Source organism: Mirounga leonina, unplaced genomic scaffold, assembly GCF_011800145.1.
Source record: "Mirounga leonina isolate KUSES-001 unplaced genomic scaffold, KU_Mleo_1.0 Mir_125, whole genome shotgun sequence".
NCBI lineage: Eukaryota > Metazoa > Chordata > Mammalia > Carnivora > Phocidae > Mirounga > Mirounga leonina.
In genome coordinates, this window is record NW_023270305.1 from 11,484,012 (window position 1) to 11,498,598 (window position 14,587).

At 51.6% G+C, this 14,587-nt stretch overlaps 1 protein-coding gene across 2 annotated transcripts in view; it reads left to right on the top strand.

The window, feature by feature from the left end:
* The window catches only part of KLHL29 (kelch like family member 29), a 306,360-nt gene extending 292,260 nt beyond the window's left edge, over window positions 1–14,100 (top strand). For both annotated transcript variants that reach the window (XM_035000667.1, XM_035000666.1), the window contains 4 exons: window positions 186–366; window positions 5,578–5,771; window positions 6,139–6,283; window positions 8,294–14,100. In XM_035000667.1, coding sequence (XP_034856558.1) covers window positions 186–366; window positions 5,578–5,771; window positions 6,139–6,283; window positions 8,294–8,477 — 704 coding nt within the window. In that variant the 3' untranslated portion in view covers window positions 8,478–14,100. The remainder of the gene's footprint in view (window positions 1–185; window positions 367–5,577; window positions 5,772–6,138; window positions 6,284–8,293) is intronic.
* The last annotated feature ends 487 nt before the right edge of the window (window positions 14,101–14,587 follow it).

Sequence of the window (14,587 nt, forward strand, 5' to 3'; positions counted from 1 at the left end):
CTGGGCGCCAGGCACAGACTTCCCGGGGGCCCCTCTCCCCACGCCAGGGCTGAGGAAAACCAAGGCCCAGAAGGGTCCACTTGGCGGGTGAAACCTTCTCCTTCTGCCCCCGGGGCTGGGCCGGCCCAGCCTGGGGCCCCTCCTCACTCCCCGCCTGCTCTCTGGACCTCCCACATCGCCTCCAGGTGGCATGGAATCGGGGGTGACGCTGGCCGATGTCTGGTGCTACATGTCCCTGCTCGATAATTGGAACCTTGTCTCCAGAATGACGGTCCCCCGCTGTCGGCACAACAGCCTCGTCTATGACGGCAAGATTTACACCCTCGGGGGACTTGGCGTGGCGGGCAACGTGGACCACGTGGAGAGGTAATGAAGCCACGGTCAAGAAAGCTAAAATCATGTTGCTCCTCCCACCCAGCACCGAGCCAGCTGAGGCCAAGCGGAGACGGGACATTTATAAGGCGATAGTCGCAGGCTCTTCAAACACAGCAAAGAGGGAGGACTGAGGGTGGGGGGAGGGCAACAGGAAGGACGAGAGCCGCCCCACCCCTGAGATGGGGCACTCTTGTCCCTTGCAGGGGTCAGACAAGCTGAAGGCAAGAGACGCACTGTGGGCTTGGCCGGCCTGCCCAGGCACCTAGAGGCCCTCCGGGACTGGAAGTACCAGCCCAGAGACTCGCAGGGGGTGTAGGGCAAGGCTGCAACCGATGGCCCACATGGGTGCCTCATCCGTCGCCGTGCCTCTGTGTCCCTGCCGAGCTTGGAGGTCCCACAGCGGGGAGCCCCTTGCTCCCTCTTTCCCACCCATCCCAGGAAAGCTGCTTGCAACACGGGGAACGGTCACAGCAAGCAGGTCTGGCCAATCATCTGGAATTCTCCAGAAGCCGATACAAAGCAATGGGCCGGAGAACGGCGCTTTTGTGAGCCTGCCCTCTGCTGGAAGTCCCAGGCTGGCTTCCTCGCTGAGGCCCACTGACAACTGGCCACACAGAGTGTAGGCATCGGGTGTAGGCAGGGGGAGCACAGGCTGAGGTGGGCACTTCATGGGGTGCAAATGCTCCATCTTTCCTTTGAGCTGGAGACCATTCTTGCCGAGAACAGACACCTGGGGGAGAAGCCACGGGAAGAACTCAGGAAGGCTCATGAGTCAGCAGCAAGCAGGGGAGGCCTCAGAGCAGTCCCGCTTTTGGAGAAACTAGTTCCCCCAAGGGAGGGCAAGTTAGGCTGAGCTGGCCCCAAGTCCCAACCCAGGAGGGCGCAGCCAAGATCACCAGAGGCCCTTTCTCCACGTCCTCACCTCCTGCTTGCCCACCACCCTTGGCCCACGTCATCAGCTGTCACGGAAATCACATCTTCCCATGCGACAGCATTTTGCCTGTGGACCCACACATACCCCTCAATTTGTATTTTTCCCTCAATGGCTAATTGGACACTTGACAAATGTTACGGCATAGATAGTTTCAGAGTGAGACAAGCTCTGGATGTTCACTGTGGGCTTTTAACTCCCCCAAGTGGAGCCCAGAGATGGCTCAGTAACGACATTTAATTGTCATATTGATTTGGAGTTAATGGGGAATCCCTGTGTGATTATAAGGATATTAACACTGCAGCTGAACCTGGGTCAGCCCTGATGCTGACAGCCTTCAGTGGGGCCCGCTGCACGGCCCTCACGTCCCAGGGCTTCCAGAAGCACCAGCTTCCAGCCGTTTGTCATCCAATAATAAACACATGAAAAAGGAGAGGTTTTCTATGTAGGAGTAAACTGAGCTAGATCTGTCATCCTGTCTTGCTTTTGTCAGCTATTTTTAATCTCCTAAGATGCTGATTACTCATTTTGCAAACTTATACTTGTTGATAAATACAGGAATTTGTTCGAGGATCAAATGCACCAAGCGGGGGGAGAAGCTCTGCTCCCCTTGGGCTCGGGAGCACTCCTCCAAGGCCTGGTAGCAGCCTCTACTGGCCTCCCCCGGGGGCTGGGCCTTTGTTCCACTAAGAAATATCAGCTAGGGCACCATGTGAGCAAGACCAGCCCGGGAACCTCAGTAGATGGGGAGCCATCCAGGACAACAAGATGCCCTGAGCCCCTCCTCAGCCCTCTGGTATCTGGCGGCTGTCCTTGCAGGGACGGGACGCAGACCTGAAGACCTCCGGGTGGCGTGCACACAGGTGGGGTGGAGGATGCAGGCAGAGGGGACGCCCACCGCTTCCCGAGGAACATAACTGCAGCCCCTTTGCACAAGTAATTTCTGCACCGCATGGTGGCAATGATGAGAATTCAGGGTGACAAGGAGGTCAGGGTAATGGGGACAGACGCGAGGGTGCTTTGTTCCCCAGGAAGCACTAATGGTACAAATTGCTCTTATATTGATAATGAATGAGATATATGGTACATTATAATTATATTACATTACTGTATTACAGGAATAGAACAAGATTATATAATTATAGATTAAAACAACAGTGCAGTAGACAAACCTGTATTATATCATTATATAAATAACTGGGTCTAATACTTCATAGCAAATATATTGCACTAGCTGTGGTTACCGGATAAATGATAGCAGAGTGCCTCACTCCACAGGGTCATTTGCATGTCATTAGCATATCCTTCTCAAGCAGGAAGCTGACAGATTGAGCTGACGAGGGCTTGTGGCTTGGCAATCAGCCACCTGGAATAACAAGCTCTCGGGAAATTCGCATTTGGCGGAATGTGCCATTATACCGAAAGCCTGAAGACTAACAGCCACATAATCTTCCGCTGTCACCCAGCTCCTTCTACAGGAGCTCTTTGGATCTCTGCCATACTGGCTTAAAAAACAGCCATCTGAACTTCTGACACTGTCCAAAAAGACACTTAGTCCATTGCCTGTTAGCCACATAGCCTTCGTCCGGGGCTTAATTGAATCAGCCCCTGCTGCCCTCTAAGGTCCGTCAGCCTCTTCTCAAATCCTGAGTCTTCGCAAGCACAGAGCTGGACATCTCGCCGCTGCCCCCTCATCCCTGTCTCAGAGCCAGGGGCACCGGCTAAGAGAGGCCATCTTCTGGATCACTAAGCCGTGACCTTGTTATGGCTCGAGCCCCAAGGAGCCTCATGGGGAAGAGTGGGCCCTGCGTGCTTCCCAGGGTGTGCTGGTGAAAACCCAGCCCACAGTGGAGGCCCCGCCTTGGGTCCAGAACAGGCGACAGAGCCATGCGCCGAGCGGGAGATGGGCCACCAAGTAAGAGGTCCAGAGTGAGTGCTTTATAAGAGCAGCCCCCGGGAGCAATTGACAGAGACACTGAGAACGGAGACCCAGAAGCTGCCCAGAAAGACATCAGATCTCCCAGTTCCTTGACCAGTCTGCTAGATCCCAAGTCTGTCCCTCTCAGCTGCTTTCTGTTGTCACTTTTTTCCCCGCTTTGTCTGGTATTCACCTTCCATCATTTCTCCATGCTCTTACTTTGTCCTACCATACGTACGCCACAGATCTCTTCAATCCTGTAACTCTGCGCCTTCTCCGTGCCTCCCCCAGGGGCTGAACGCTGGTGGAGAAGATCCCAGCACCTCGTAGATTGGCCCCACTACAGACTGAAGTCCTCCGACGTGTACTGTGTCCTTCATGCTGCAGGGCCCTTGTCCACAGTTTTGCCCGCTCTCAAGAGCATGTGTTTCCCATCTCCTCCCCCATCAAGGCTCTTATCCCACGGATACCCATATCCCGCCAGCGTTGGGCTCCTGCTTCACAGAGCAGGTGGCGCCATCAGTCAAGAACTCTCTCCTCTCCCTGCCATCGCCGCTGGGTATGGACTGACTCTCAGGCCATCCTTGCCTCCCTCTCTCATGCCCACATGGACACCACTTCCCTCTCCACTCTGGATCCAACCTGCATCCCCCCACAAGGAGCCTCCCTTTATCAGCTCTCCCCTCTCTTTCATCTATATTTAACCTTTCCTTACCCATTTGGGCTCCTTCCTATCAGCCCGTAAACACAAGTAAACCTTTCCCCCTAAAATTAAAACAAAACCCACGGTGCACTGGAGCTCGTTCATACTGGCTCCTGAGAGCTGACTATTACCTTTTTTAGGAACTCTGCAAGCCAGTTGTCATTTACAGGTATTATTAAAAATTAAACCGTGTAAACTTAGAACTAAATAAATTGTATTAAAAACAAAGGTAATCCATACTCAAAACTCACCACTACTTTTTTTTTTCTTTCTTTCTTTCTTTTTTTTCTACTATATTCTGTACCGTCTGTGCTCTGGAGGTTCGACGTGTCTGCTGTGTCTGTATGTGGCGGGGATTCTGTCTAGCGGTATGCCGCCATGCATCTCTTCCTAGTGCCATGTTCCGCCATGTGCCGTTGGTAGCTTGAAATCGGCCGAGAGGATTCACATCACAGAAATCAGCAAGTGCTACATAGCAGGGCTTTTCCCCTGGAGAGCTTGTTTGTAAACATTTATCAGCATGCCGCCAGTGCAAGCCATCTCTGAGCTCCAAATGCCTTTCTAGGTTCTACCTTCTCTGCCCCTTTTCCCAGCAGAGTTTCGTCCAAGTCAAGTCTCTACCTGTCATGCCCACCGCCTTCCTTCCCATTCACTCCTTGATACACAAATGGCTCTGCACCTTCCATTCCACTTAAAGTGCCCTTGACAAGACCGCCGGGAGCCTGTTTGGGACTTCTTGACTTCTCACCGCATCTCCCACCCATGGCGCTGTGCCCTCTGTAGTGCCGCCACTCCTCCAAGGACCCCCTCAGCTCCCTCTTAAAGGCAGCGTTTCCCCAGAGCGTCCTCAGCCTTATTCTCACCCCCCCCCCCACCCCCCACCCCCACTGCCTGGGAACTCCCTTACCTTCAGTTTCCGTCGCCGGGCCAGTGATCCCAAAGCTGAACGTATAGGCTGCACGTCAGCTGCACCCCGCACATCCCCAGTTGGTTGCCCACAGGTCCTTTAAACTCCCCATGAATAAAACTGAAATCATCTCTCTCCTCCAAACTCCCCAACCTCAATTCCTGTCCCCTGAGTAGTGCCCCCTCCTTCCGATGCCCCACGCCCGAGACCCTGAGTCATCCTAGGTAACTCTGCCTTCCTGAATGGCAACATCAATTAACGATTGAACCCCATCAGTTCCCCTCTCCTTCTGGTCCCACTCCCTCTTGTCCTTCCCTGGTCCAGCCTGCTGTTTCCCCAGTTTCCAGCCCAGAGCCTGGGTGTACAGGAGATGCTCAGTGCAGCACTGTTGGGCAAAGGGGTAGGAATGAGCTGGATAGAGAGGGATGAAGGGGCCTAGAAGCTGGGGAGCCCTATGTGAGCAAAGGAATGGAGACGAGAACCTGCATAGGGGTTGCGACGGGCAAAAAAAGAGCCCACGGAGCCTCAGGAGGAAGGCTGAGAGGGCCAGGTTGGGCCAGATCTAGGGGGCCTTGAGTGACTCAACCCGAGTGCCCCCAGCTGTGTGTGATCTTGGGCTATGCCAGTGATTCCAAGGGCAGGAAGCAGATGCCGGTGCCCCCAGTGTCCGCCGCCTTGGTTGTCAGCCCTGCCCCGCACACAGCCCACCACTGATGCTGGGCTCTTTCTCTCCTCCTCGACAGGTACGACACCATTACCAACCAGTGGGAGGCCGTGGCCCCTCTGCCGAAGGCAGTGCACTCTGCGGCAGCTACCGTGTGCGGCGGCAAGATCTACGTGTTTGGCGGCGTGAACGAGGCCGGCAGGGCTGCAGGGGTCCTACAGTCTTACGTTCCACAGACCAACACGTGGAGCTTTATCGAGTCGCCCATGATTGGTGAGAGCCAGCTCTCCACTCAGCCTGGGGCCCATGCAGCATCCCCTCCTCAGTGTTAGCTTTGTCTCAGCAGCCCAAGCCCAGAGGGCCGGCTAAGCCCCGTAGTTCTGCAGGCCCGCGTCCGGGGCTGGGAGGGGGAGGCAAGCCCCCAGGCCGGGCAGAGCTGCACACCCCACTACCGGGACAAAGGGCAAGCTAGACGGCGCGCCAGGTGCCTCCTGGCCCCGGGCCGCGTCCTCGGGCTAGCCACCGACATTGGCGGTCCTGCCGAGCCCGTCCTCTGGAGCGCCTCCCGGCAAAGCCAAGGGTGGGGAGGGGGGAGGCCAGGAAGAGATGCCCTGACCTGCCTGCCCTGCTCTCCTCACAGACAACAAGTACGCTCCCGCCGTCACCCTCAATGGCTTCGTTTTCATCCTGGGCGGGGCGTATGCCAGAGCCACCACCATCTACGACCCCGAGAAAGGGAACATTAAGGCGGGCCCAAACATGAATCACTCTCGCCAGTTCTGCAGGTGAGGGCCGCAGGAACTCGGCTAGGGGTGGGAAGGAGGCGGGCAGGGAGGGAAAGGCGGGAGGACAGGTGTGAGCACGACAATGACCGCCCGCCATTGGATGACCAGAGCAATTCCCAGGCGCAGCGCCCTCCGGCCGCAGGTGTGGCTATGAGGGCCAGGGCAGAATGGGAAGAGCCCGGGGGCAGCCCGAGGCCCGCAAGCCCCCCCGGGGGGCTCCAGCTGACCCATCTCCAAGCCAGAAATGGAGGGCTTCGTACAGGCACCAGCCCCAGGTCGTTCGAGGCCACACGTCCGGGGATAGGTGAAGGTGCTGCTGTGAGGACAGCTGCCCTACACGGGACAGGTGGCTTTCCAAGGGATGCTCTGACCACGGAATCCGGGGAGCGGTGCGAGGCACGGCTGCCTTGGAGTCTCAAAGCTGACGGGGCGGACACGCACATGGACCAGCCCCCACAGGAAGAGAGAGGTAGAGGTCAGGGTGTGGCTTGGTTCCCAGTCTGCCCGGCCCCATGGCCCAGAAAAGTTAACCACCTTGGGCAGTGAGACAGCAGACCCTGCTCTTCTAGCCCCATCCCCTCCCAGACCAAGAGGAACAAGGAAATATAAAAAGGGGTCCCAGAAACCCCATTTTCAACATTCACATAGCAGATCTTTCTTGAAGACACCTTGCGCCCATGCGGAGGTAATCACGGGATCCCCAGTCCCAGCACCCGCAGTTGGTGTAGCAGAGCTAGAAAAGCTGTAACCTACTACTAACCTATCTTAGGACCTTGGACAAGCAACTTGCGCTCTCTGGGGCAGTTGTCCTATTGATGAAGCAGGCGGTTGGACTAGATAACCGCTAAGTCCTATTAGCGCGAAGAGCCTGCGGTTCCTGGGCCTTACCTTCCCGTCACATACTCCAATGGTGGCGGCGTGCAAGCCGTTCTGACTACACTGTCCACAATAAGCACACCTGGAGGTTGAGCACCACTTGTGGGGAGGACTTGCGCGCCTCACCGGAGACTCAGAGTGGGCCCAGAAAGACTTCGTGCCCGTGCAGAGATGTAAGCTGGGCCTTGCAAGAGAAGCAGGGGAAAGATGTGCCACCAAGGGAGAAATCGGAGGGCCCTAGGGGGCAGGCAACTACAGGGGCTAAGGCTGGAAACCTCAGGTAAGATGTCTGGACTGGCACGTTCCATTCCAGGCTCAGAATTTCAGAAAGAGGTGACTTTGCAAGGGCACCTGTTCAGCGTCAGGGGACAGTCAAGAAGACGGGGCCGTTAGCTGACATGCGGCAGAAACGGGGGCCGGATGCGTGGATGTAGGTGCACGTGGGACGGGGGAGCTGAGCCGCGGGAAGACGGGACGTGCAGACAGGGGCAGGCGGTGGTGCTCTGGCCGTGGGAACAGCTCGCTGAGACAACAGGGTGGCAGGCAACAGGAAGGTGTCCCGGGCTGCCGCGGGTGGGGACGCCGGGCCGTCACCGGTGGGCAGAAGCAGGCCCCTGGTGCTCAGCAATCAGGGCAGGGAGCCTCCCGGGGCCAGGGTGAATTTCACGGTCAGGTAGTCAGTGTTGGGTTAAGACTTGGCTCCTTATTATCCTGTCTGCCATCAGCCCTGTGAGTCGTGCTCTCTACTCGATTGGAGCCGTACGAAGCCTCTGGGCAACACAAAACAATGCTCAGTGAACAGATTCAAGGGTCCCATACACAAGGCTGTTCTCCCCGCCACCTTTCGGTGGTCCGGCAGGTCCCGGGATGTCCCCCACGGCTCAGAGGGTGGTAGACGCAGGGCACCCCGACCAACCCTAGAGGAAAGGTTTTCCTTTCCTGTGCCTTGGAGTCTCAAAGCTGACGGGGCGGACACACACACGGCTCGGGTCACAGGACAGAGGCAAGCAGTGAGATCCCTCAGACCTTTGGCAAAGGGGGAGAGGCAGCCTGCCCCGGGCCGGGGTACTGAGTCCACCTCCAGGTCCGAGGTGGAAGTGAAATGGCTAACTCTCTCCCCGCTCTCCCTGACAGCGCCGTGGTGCTTGACGGCAAGATTTATGCCACTGGGGGCATTGTGAGCAGTGAGGGGCCTGCCCTGGGCAACATGGAAGCCTACGAGCCCGCGACCAACACGTGGACCCTACTACCCCACATGCCCTGCCCCGTGTTCAGACACGGCTGCGTCGTGATAAAGAAATATATTCAAAGCGGCTGACGTCTGCAGAAAGCCCACGACGAGACTGGACAAGTCTGGTGAGGCATGTATGCTACTCACAGTGATCAATGTTCAGCAACACCCGCAAGAGGTTGATAGACACAATCAAGGGAATCACTGCGCTTAACATTTTGAATACTCTCTACATTGAATGTAGAAAATCATCCTCGCCTTTGGGGGAAACGGGGGCATAGCGCTCCATGCAGCAGGAACCACAACCATGCAAGCAGCTGGGCCTGGGGGCTCCTTCAAAGGCACTTGCTCTGAACGGAGGCGCTCGCTCTGCCCGGTGCAATAGAGTTTCACATATTTTTCAACTGGGAGAGAGAAGCTGATTTTTCCTTCCTGCAGAGCAAGCTTGATCCCTAAACAACCATAGATCAGTTATCCTATGACAATATTAGGTGTCAGGCTCTCTTTGGAATAAGATCAAAGTGTCCTTATCACTTTGATTCCTACTTTTGTTTTTAACCGATCTACACTTGTCCGTGGCCGAGAGAAGAGAAGGGACAATACTGTGTGTGGCACGAGGCCTAGGAGGCTCCTGGTCCCCGCCGGGCAGAAGGGAGGTCCGGCCACCGGTGCCGAGCCCAATGTGGCTGGAGCAGCCGTGCAGGGGCAGCCCGGGGACGGCTGGGAGAACCTTTGTCCCTCACAGGTTTTTCTACCGTGTTTTTGCTGGAGAAAGGACAGGTGACTGTGCTAGCTTTCTCTTGTCCGATATGAATTATTTAGATTTCCAAGGCATTTTCTTGATAAACAAAAAGGCTATTTTTAAGTACTGAGAGAAGGAGGCCATGAGAGGACCATGCGGGAATTCCCAAAGCTCTTTGTAGGTTGTGCCGGAGTGGGGCATTCGCTCTAATTTTTTCTATGTGCAGAATAGAGGATCTCTCCTGGGTGGGGGTGAGGGCCCCCGTTTTATTTTTTAAAAAATGTAACTCCCAGACAGCCCCATCAAGAGCTGTGCCTCCTGGAGGCGTTGTCAAAGAAGATTCTGTTCTAGAAGGAAACCAGTCCTGGCTCATGACACCAGTCCGGCTCCCTCCATGAGGTAAAGCTGAGGACCCAGGCCGGGTGGGAAGGGAAGGAGGGAGGGAGGGAGAATAAATGTCTACAAAGCACAGGAGACTATTTTTGATATTTATAGCTATATATTAAGGCACCTGCTACAAGAGCTCTCAGGATGGGGACAGCCTTTGTAGACGAGCCATGACAGCCAAGGCCTGAGGGGCATGAGCAGAATCACTCTTCCTGTAGCAGACGAACCAGAGGAAGGGGAAGCCAGGAGGGGGGTCACACCGTGGCTCATGACAGAAAGGCCTTCCTGCCAGTCCTCAGACCCTCAAACCTCACGCGGTGATCAGTTTCCATCCCAGGGCAAGAAGAGAGCCGCCGTCACTGCGCCGTTTAGTTGAAGTTGGTACCAAATACGCATTTACCATTTTTCTATCCAGGAAGTCAACTTGCCGTCATTTCATGATAAAAACCATTTCTAAGGAGAAAAGGACAGGACATGCTTTCCACCTTTCGGTATTTGAGGACACAAAATTCCAATTCCAACGTCGGGCATCGACTTCTAGCACTACAAGTGTGGCTCCCACTCGGACAAGATACCGAGCTTCGTTATGCAGTTTTTAATATTATTTATTCTTTTAAAAAAGTAATAAGCACAAAACTACATACATTGTATGTCATTTAAAGTATTTATGTCAAACAGGGTGCAAGTGTGAACCCAAGGACTGGAGCACAAATTTCTAACTGCCTGGGGCAAGGCTAATGTTAGCGTTGGTGTGTGTCTGCCTCCAAAGGAGGTGTTAGGGGTCAGCAAGACTCGACACAGATGACATTGAAATTCCGTTTCTCTCCTCACTTCTCACACTGGAGCAAAACTGGCTATTTCTGTGAATGATATAAAACAGGGTTCTCTGTAATGGTATTGTACATAGTATATGTTTATTGTTAAGTTCTTGTTATATTATAATAAATATATTTATAGATCTAGACTCAGAAGCCAATGGAATGCCTTTGTGTGCCACCATCCTGGCCACAGCGATGAGAAACCCCACGGAGGCCTGCTCCTTCTTTCACCCATCAGCCGTCCGGGCTCTATTAGAGACTGTAGTGCAGACCTTGGTGATGAGAAAGGACAGGACTCCTTAGCAAGGGAACATACAGACCGACTTTGCTCTACTAAGGATATCCACACAAGGCTTCCCTGGGTGCCAGGTAGGATTGCTCACTCTCTTTCAGGGAAAGAAGTTTAAATTTAAACAGGGTAGTAGGAAAAGGGAGATTCACCAGCATTTCATCCATGTGAAGAGCCCCACGCCCTCAGTCCCCAAATCTCACTAAGACCTAGCCTCCTCTTGCAAGAAAACACGTGAAGAAGGTGGATCAGGATAGGTGGGAGTGGGAGTTCTTCAGAGGACTCGGCTGAAGCCTATGATGGTTGAGCAGACATTTGCCAAATAAATATCTGCAATGGTATCTTCAGAAACACCAGTCCTAGAGGAAAGGATGGAGAATGTGTAGAAGATTCTAATCACGAAGAGCTGAAATTATCACCTGTTATAAAAACCAAGCAATAGTTTTGTTAGCTCCTTCCTTCTCTACCCTCTTTCCCCAAATCAAGGGAAATGTGTTCTCTGGGTCTGTGAAGAGTCTGTGTACTTTCACCATGAAAGACATGTGTGACCACTCTATCAGGAGCCTGTGTAACTATGGGAGGAGTCTCTCTTGTTGAACTCAAGCTACTACCATCAGACCTGGCAAGGGTCGGGCACAGAGGAGATGGATCACATTGTGTGTACGTGTGTGCACGCATGTGTGCATGTGTGAATTAAAAAAAAAAAAATTGCAACCAAAATAGGAAGAAAACAGTCAGGAAAAAGATTTGCTGTCCATATGACAAAGGATTAATATCTTTATTAAAGAGCCTACATAATTCAGTAAGAAAACATTCAGTGATTCCGCTTGTTAGGTAGGTCATAGACAGCCCCTACAAGAGGAAACATTGCTAGTAAGTGTAAGACAAGTTCAACATCCAGTTATGAAATAATGACACTTCAATAACGAGGCATTATCTGCACCTACTGAATTAGCTTCCCAAACCTAAAAACAAAGTGGGGAGGTGCTGGGGGGAGCTCCAAGTGCTAACGAGGAGCGGAGAAACTCTTTACTGCCAAGGGCTTGAGGAACTGAAACGGCTTCTAGAAAGCAATGTGGCAGATGCCATGTACCAAGAGCCCAAAAGGTACCTGACCCAGTAAATCCACTTCTGGGCACCGCTCAGGAAATGTCATAGAATAACTAGCTCCCACCTATGGACACTAACTTTATGCCAGACACTGTGCTAAGCACTTAAAGCACCGAATCCTTACAATTCTACGAGTTAGGTGCTAAAGACAAGCAGTAATATAAACAACATTGTAAGATTCCTATTTGTATGTGATTCCGATTCTGTAAGATACGTATAAAGATAGATAAGCTACAAAGACACATAAAATATGTATATAAAAACAACCAGATGTGCAGTCATAAAACTATTAATTGTACTCACACAACTGTGGGCAGTTTTCCTTCCCTCTTCTCCAAAATGTATATAAAGAGACGTTGCTTTTCTAATAAAAGATATAGATATTTTAATGGGGAATCGAGGATAGAAAGTAAACTTTCCCCTATATTTTAGTCCAAGAAATTCTCAAAGATCATTTCTTATTTTGACCACCAGAAGCAATGGAAAAGTTAGAGTTTAGAATAAAGTAACAAAGAACTACAGATGAGAAAATTGCAGTAATAATCAAGATTTTTTTTTTAAACCTAAAGGCTAGGGGTGAGTGGAATATATCTTTCAGTGCACGAAGATTTTCATGAAACAAATGAACTTTGGGTTCTTAGAAGGCCAAGTGAGCTGAAAAGGACAATAATAAAGAAGGAAAAATTCTAGTTCAACATAAGGATAAATGTATTAGTGCTAACTCTGGAACGGATTACCAAGATCCTTGTGAAGGGCTTTTCTAATTAAATCTCAATCAAATCTTGGTATAGCATAATTGCATACTTATCTCATTTGATCCTCTCAACTACCCTAAAAGTCACAGGGCATCTTCTTCACTCTTGAAGAAGAAACAATCTTAGAAAAATTAAGTGAGCTCTATGCAGGAATAGTTATGCCATACCCCGAGTGCTCTCCGTACATTATCACGTCCAGTCCTCCTAACAATCCCACGATGGCTATCCCTGCTGCACAGGGTCCAGACATGAAACAGGGTTGGTCTAAGGCACCCTGGCCCTCGAACCCTGCTCCGTGAGACTCCGTGCTACCTCACACGGCCTCTCCAAGACTAAGACTTCTTCCTCCTTTCCAATCTCCCTCAGAAATCTGTACTAAGAAAAAGAATTCTGCGAATATGACAGACAAGCCACTCCATGTTAGACATGGTCCTCTTGGGAAGCAGTCTTCCCTTTGCCTGGTAAGAATCTCAGCAACGCACTGACTCCTCCACGGAAGGCTTTGGCTTTACACAGGAAATGGCTCTGGGGGAGGGAAAGAGTCCACTGATGTAAGATATTAGACCAGCCATTGCTGCCTCATTTAAAACTCCTCCTGGGAGCCTTCACTCTGTAATAAACTCTTAAGAGATTCCTAACATTCTTGCCGACCACAACTCTGGCCTGGGAGAGTAAAGAAAAGGGAAAAACAGCCCTGGTATTGGCTGCACCAACCTCAGCTCTAAAGGGCGTACCCTGACCTTGGCATCCAAGAGGTAGGTTAAAGTGCTCCCCCACCTGAGTCAAGGGACTGATGAAAATGTGAAGCCAACTCCAAGAAGTCTGCCTTTACCACAGGATGGCAAAAATCAGATAATCCAAACTGGGTGCTTACCTTCCCAAATCTATAACCCATGAGGCTCTGTTGCCCTCTAGGTAACATTTGGCTGGTCACTTGAGTGTCTTTCCTCATGAAAGCTGAGGACAGCCTTTGAGTGGATCACACCAGGTCAGTAAGACTATGTTCTCAGCAGGTGAGGGCCATGCCCTCGCCTTCCCCTCCACAGGGCACCTCACCCTGAGTAGTGACAGCCAGATTACTCAAACTCTACTGGCAGCATGAAAAAGGTTTGGAGTTATGAAGAGTATAAAGGCAAGGCTATGGTTCTGTGCACTGCTTTGGCCATCCTTGTGGTCTACAGATGACCAAAGAAGCAACAGTTTTTGCTAAAGCATTTTCATTTGCCATATGTATAGAACTTCATTCTCGGGGAAGCCAGCCACTGCTCATGCAGACCTGTGCACCATGGGGCCCATCAGACCCTCTCCTCAAGGTTTCAGCCTGGGGACTCTGCATCCTTGCTGGTAAAAATCAGTCTTCGGGACTCCCCAGTTCACACCTCCAGGCTCTCGTACCTCTCCATCCCACTACCTTATTTTAAGCCCTCATGACTTCTTGCCTTAGTTGTTGCTATAGCTTCTTTCTTATGGTTATTTTTAAAATAACAGCTTTATTGACATATAATTCACGTATGATAAAATTCACCCTTTTAAAGTATACAATTCAGTGGCTTTTAGTATATTCACAGAGTTGAGCTACCATCACGACTACCTAGTTGCAGATCATTTTCACCATTGCAAAAAGAAACTGGAGTCCATTAGCAGTCACCCTCCACTTCCCCACTGCTAGTGCATGGTAACCACTAAACTACTTCCTGTTTCTAGGAATTAGCCTATTAGGGACACATCATACAAATGGAATCATATGACATGTGGTCTCCTGTCTCTGGCTTCTTTCACTTAGCATAGTGTTCTCAAGATTCACCTATATGTTGTAGTGTGTATCAGTTCTTCATTCCTTGTTATGGCCAAATAATACTCCACTGAGCAGGTATATTAAGTGGGTATATATAAAAATTGATACATTTTGGGGCGCCTGGCTGGCTCAGTTGGTAGAGAATGCAACTTGATCTCAGGGTCGTGAATTCAAGCCCCATGTTGGGCAGAGATTACTACAATTTTTTTAAATGGATACGTTTTGTTTTCCATCAGCTGATGGACATTTGGGTTGCTTCCACATTTGAACCATTAAGAATAATGCTGCTACAAACTTTTGT